The sequence below is a fragment of the Azolla caroliniana genome, unplaced genomic scaffold, assembly GCF_043228905.1.
Source record: "Azolla caroliniana isolate FFs.n. ecotype wild unplaced genomic scaffold, voAzoCaro1.0.p SCAF_6, whole genome shotgun sequence".
In the NCBI taxonomy this organism is placed as follows: Eukaryota; Viridiplantae; Streptophyta; class Polypodiopsida; order Salviniales; family Salviniaceae; genus Azolla; species Azolla caroliniana.
In genome coordinates, this window is record NW_028230441.1 from 22,338,090 (window position 1) to 22,343,808 (window position 5,719).

Here is a 5,719-nt window from a genome sequence, read left to right on the forward strand (position 1 = left end):
AAGCTATGTTAAAAAATGATTGATACATATTGGTGCCAATATTGGCAAACCACCGAGAGAGCATTCGTCCCAAGTGGAATCAGCCAAATCAAGACAAACACTTCATATTACATCAATAGTTATCATCGACCAACAATGTGTGTCCAATGTTGTCTTCATTGCTGGTAGTGTTAATCACTCTTCTTCTTGCATGAACAAGGGTATTAGAAAATGAATTAAACATGTCAGTGCCAGGATTGGCAAAGCACCAAGAGCATGGAATACCCTCACAGAGGGCACAGGACTAAAATGAAGAGGTGGAATTCAGATTTCGATCAAGGTAAACACATCTTATTATACTTTGCATTTGGTTTATGTGACAACAGCGTATCATGAATACGTCGATATGTTACATTCAACATTATAACATAGAAATAAACTTAAATCAAAAGAAAGAGAAGACTTAAATGCATATTTTACACAACCTTTCAAATGCATAACACAAAACTGTTATCAAAAGCCAGAAGAAATTAACTTCCAAATAACCAAGTGAATTATCAGCTCTTTAAAATACAAAAAGAAAAGAAAAAGAAAAACTCAATAACATTATCAAAGCCAAAAGACTTGAGTTTTCAAATCACCAACTGACTCATCATGCATATAATGTAGCTTGAGGATACAAATCCCAAGAGGTTACCAAAGCCAATGGAAAGAATTACCATGCAAATCTCTACCACTCATCTGCTGCTGCTTCTTTCGTGACGAGAGAATTATCATATACAGTTACTCAGCTTCTTCTTCATCTTCATAATCCAAATCATCATCTGCGGTTGCCTCTTGATACTGCTGATACTCGGAAACAAGATCATTCATGTTACTCTCGGCTTCGGTGAACTCCATCTCATCCATCCCTTCACCAGTATACCAATGCAAGAAAGCTTTGCGACGGAACATAGCCGTGAATTGCTCAGAAACACGCCGGAACATCTCTTGAATGGATGTCGAATTCCCCACAAATGTAGAAGCCATTTTCAACCCTGTTGGTGGAATATCACAAACACTCGATTTCACATTATTAGGAATCCATTCCACAAAGTATGAAGAATTCTTGTTTTGAACATTAATCATTTGTTCATCCACTTCCTTCGTACTCATTTTGCCTCGGAACATTGCCGATGCAGTCAAGTATCGGCCATGGCGAGGATCGGCCGCACACATCATATTTTTTGCATCCCACATTTGTTGCGTGAGTTCAGGAACGGTTAGAGATCTATATTGCTGGGAGCCTCGAGAAGTAAGAGGCGCAAATCCAACCATGAAGAAATGAAGCCGAGGAAATGGAATCAAATTTACTGCAAGTTTCCGAAGATCCGAATTGAGCTGACCAGGAAACCTCAGACAACAAGTCACTCCACTCATTGTTGCAGATATGAGATGATTCAAATCACCAACTGCATATGCATATAGCACTCTCCATTAGATGTTGGACAGAGAGAAAAACTAGAGTTATGAAAATGAACGCAAAAAATATCATTATTCACATGTACATGAGTCCCAGTTTATTTTCTTCAACCTGAAAAACATGCCTCCTCAATAATTTTCTTAATTTTCATACAGTAGTAGTAAAGAGCCAACACTCATTTTACTTCTACTTGAATGCATGATTGGGATATGGTATTATGGTAATGGAACTCCATTAATTATTTGGGTCAATTACCATTCTGAACCTAATACATAATTACAACATGATTGGAGACTTACAAGTGGGAGTGGTAAGCTTCAATGTGCGGAAGCATATGTCGTAGAGAGCCTCGTTATCCAAGACCATACATTCATCAGCGTTTTCAACAAGCTGATGGACAGAGAGAGTTGCATTGTATGGTTCCACCACAGTATCAGACACCTTAGGCGATGGGAAAACAGAGAATGTAAGCATCATCCGATCCGGATATTCTTCTCTAATCTTAGAGATCAACAATGTTCCCATCCCAGAACCAGTGCCCCCTCCAAGAGAGTGACAAACTTCAAAACCTGAGTTTGCACTCTGGCATATGTTAGTAAGAAGAAATTTGAAACTAATTGACATCCAAAATCAAAATTTACAAGTACATACGATTTATCAAGCATTTTTCCAAATATACAACCCGAGAATACTTCAAATTAATCAACATTCAAATCAAGGTCAAATTTAAATCAAGCATTTTTTCGATATTTTCCCATCCACTTCCCATATTGTTTCCCCTGATAAGTATAATAGATAGATAGATAGATATTTTTCGCATCCATAGAGAGTCCAATCTACCTCATCTAGAGAAGCTTGTAATGGTAGGCCCTAATATGCAAATTGAGAATCATAGTGCAAAAATATCTAAGCCATGTTGTGTTAATTGATCAACATCCAAACCAGTGTTAAATTCACAAAAATCCTTAGCACTTTCACATATCAGAAAGTCTTAACGTTTCCCTCAAATGTGCAACATTCCGAGGGAGAGGCACCATATACCTCCCTCGTAATGTTATGTCCTAAACGCAACTTGGGAAAATGTTTAAAGCTTCTAGTGTCAACGAATCAACATACAATCTAAGGTTTTTTTTTTTTTTTAACATTTTCCATGTGGAAAAGCACCCACTTTCTCTCATTTCCCTACTGGTCAACATTATGAGCTTGTGTAGGAGACCTCTGGATATCTACCTAGGTAGCGGTCATTGTGCTAGGGTCCTAATCCTAAATTTATGAATCATTGTACAAAAAATGTCTAAAACCTCTTGTGCTGAAGCATTGAAATCAGTACCATCATCACAAGAGGAAAAATGCATTTAAACCTTCTTGTGTTAAGTTAAAGCTCCGGACACCTAGCTAGGTACCCCTACACACGATGAAATAGTACAGATCCTCAATATCCGAATCATAGAGCAAAATGTATAGAACTTCTTGTGTTAAATTGGAAGTACCAATATCAACATTAAAACCATACCTTGAAGACAATCACAACTTTCAGCTTCTTTCCTTACTACATCCAGAACCGAATCAATGAGCTCAGCACCTTCAGTATAGTGTCCTTTAGCCCAATTGTTCCCAGCACCACTTTGTCCAAATACAAAATTGTCAGGCCTAAACAATTGTCCAAGTGGACCAGTGCGAACACTATCCATGGTACCAGGTTCAAGATCCATCAAAACTGCACGGGGAACATAGCGCCCCCCACTAGCTTCATTGAAATAAACATTGATTCGTTCAAGCTGAAGCGCAGAATCACCAGTATATTTTCCCGTAGGATCTATCCCATGTTCATCGCATACCACTTCCCAGAACTTAGAGCCGATTTGGTTGCCGCATTGTCCACCTTGAACATGGAGAATTTCCCTCATTTTCTCCCCTTTGCTCACTTTCTCTTTCTGAGTACTGTGCCAACAAATAAAACACACTTTTAGAACAGATAAGCCTTGAGCAAAAACTTAGTAGCAGATACACTCTGAAAGTGACAAATGAAAGGATTCAGACTTCCTTCTGTCTCATGTATACAGCCAAAAAAGAAGGCAGTTTTAGTAAAAAATACTTCTTCAGTAAAAACGACGCTAGTGAATAAATAGGAGGATAAATTTGTTGAAAATAACTAATTGAAGCATGAAGTTATCTAAAGCCAAATGGCGGCCAAAAACAAGCTATGCTACAAGTTGGGGGATGCAGTTCAAATTGAAGCATGAATATCTAAAACAAAATGGAGAATGAATTACTCACAAAGAGGCAGCCAAAAGAGGTCCTATACAGTATCTTCTCAAAATTTCTTACTATCCGAGCATGAACTGATTTAGCAAAGAAAACGGGTTCCTGAACACAGCTGATACACCTATTGAACTTTTGGTTATCGTTATTGTACAGAGACTAGATCAATGCCTCTTAACAGAAATGGTGCCCAAACTAGGTTCATGGCCTTGATTTATCTACAATACATGAACATGCACTTAGTAGTAAATTGTTACAAAAAATATATCTAATGATCAGCATTCACTGCAAGATCTATTTGAATTTCAAGGATGATAATCAAAAAACAAATACGCAGAAACGTGGATAACATTGATAGCCATCGAGAAATACATTGTTAAGAGATGGTGCAGAATATATCATAAAAATCTTGATATTGTTCAGAAATGGTGCAAAAATAACATAGTAAAAATCTTGACGATACATTGGAAGTGTGCAGGCATACAGTTCTCCTTTCATGCATTTGTGGATTGGCAAATCAAGTGGATGCAAGAGAAAGATGCATTGTTAAGGATAAGATCGTATAGCCTTTTGACATCATTCACCCTCGTTTATTTCTCCCTTTGTTTATAGAGTGTGGATTCAAGAGGAAGGGGCATTGTTTAGAAGAGCAAGATCAATTCTCTTTCTTCTTGTAAATGTGGAATCAGGAGTAAAATGCGATGTTTAGGGCATAAGCTCTCATAGAGCTGGATAGAATTAACACTGATGTTAGTTATCCCTGAGAACTAACTCAATGAGCTTTAATATTGTCAAATGCTACATGATCTTATTCTTCAACAATGCACCTTTTCTTTGAATCCATGTTTCTACACAAACGGAGAGGTAATTGAGTGTTAAAAGTCTTGTATGATCTTATCCTTAAACACTGCATCTTTTTTTCCGTGAATCCACATTCATACAAAGAGAGAACTTAAACAATGCACAATTCCTCTGAATCCACATTCTACACAGAAGTGGATGCAAGAGAAAGGTGCATTGTTAAATGATAAGAGCAGATAGCCTTTGAGAACATTAACACTCATTCAGCTCTCTCTTTATGTAGAATGTGGATTGACAAGACTAGTTAAATTCATTCAGTTCTCCTTTGATTAGCCCTGCAGATGCATATACGTTGATGCTTCTTCAAGACAGAAGGGATCATATGACAGTGAGCGAGATCTGACATGATATAATTCCTGACGATATGAAAATTAGGGAGAATTCCTAAAACCGAAATTGCCGTCAATGTACAATTGCGAGAATGAGAAACGTTTCCTTCTGAATCAGAGGGAGGGGGGGGGGCTGTAGAATGTGGTAGGGGAAGGAGACGATTATGAAGCAAGGATGAATCTGATCAGGAGACACGAGAGAGAGAGAGAGAGAGAGAGAGAGAGAGAAGGAATCTGAGAAACCATGGAGTGACATAAGGAAGATGTACAATGTGTCAGAAGGAGATTTGTTTTCTTGAAGCAAAATACGGATCGGATCAGAAAACCCACAGAGAAAGAGAGAAAGGGGGGGATGAATCGAAAGGGCTTGTATAAATGTCCAAAGGAGATCTTTCTCAAAGCAAAAAAAAAAAAAACCGAATCTGATCCAGAAACAATGGACTGAGGGAGAGAGTAGTTTACCTGAGTTAGATCGCAGTGGGATTTGATGAAGATGAGCTCGCCTGGAGCAGAGCAGAGCAGAGAGAGATGAGGGTGAATGACAAGCAAAGCAGCGAAGGGGAGCAATGAAGGGCGAAGGTTTTTATATATACATTCATACATACATATGTATATCTCTGCACAACTCTCTGATCTCTCTCTCTCTCTCTCTCTCTCTCTCTCTCTGATCTCTCTCTGCTGTCTCTCTCTCTGATCTCTCTGTCTCTGTGTGTGTGTGTCTCTCTCTCTCTTGCTTGGGTGGGGTCAGGGAGGGTGTGTGGTGGGTGATTAGCTGGCCTCACCTTTCTCACAACACAACACGTTCGAGACAGACAGACACAGACAC

General features: G+C 38.6%; 1 protein-coding gene across 1 annotated transcript; it reads right to left on the reverse strand.

Annotated features, from left to right (window-relative positions):
- Window positions 1-511: 511 nt before the first annotated feature.
- Window positions 512-5,490, reverse strand: LOC147863368 (tubulin beta-4 chain). The gene is made up of 4 exons (XM_087321850.1): window positions 5,356-5,490; window positions 2,955-3,382; window positions 1,741-2,010; window positions 512-1,430 (listed from the first exon to the last, which is right to left on the reverse strand). Exons 2-4 carry the CDS (start codon window positions 3,346-3,348, stop codon window positions 763-765), a joined length of 1,332 nt encoding a protein of 443 aa, XP_087177976.1. The 5' UTR covers window positions 3,349-3,382; window positions 5,356-5,490; the 3' UTR covers window positions 512-762.
- Between the last annotated feature and the right edge of the window lie 229 nt (window positions 5,491-5,719).

Coding starts and splice junctions, on each gene's coding strand:
- LOC147863368 (XM_087321850.1), bottom strand. CDS start 3,348: ATGAGGGAAATTCTCCATGTTCAAGGTGGACAATGCGGCAACCAAATC. Junction 2,011..2,954: donor AAGTTGTGATTGTCTTCAAG/GTATGGTTTTAA, acceptor GTGCAAACTCAG/GTTTTGAAGTTTGTCACTCT. Junction 1,431..1,740: donor GAAGCTTACCACTCCCACTT/GTAAGTCTCCAA, acceptor ATGCATATGCAG/TTGGTGATTTGAATCATCTC.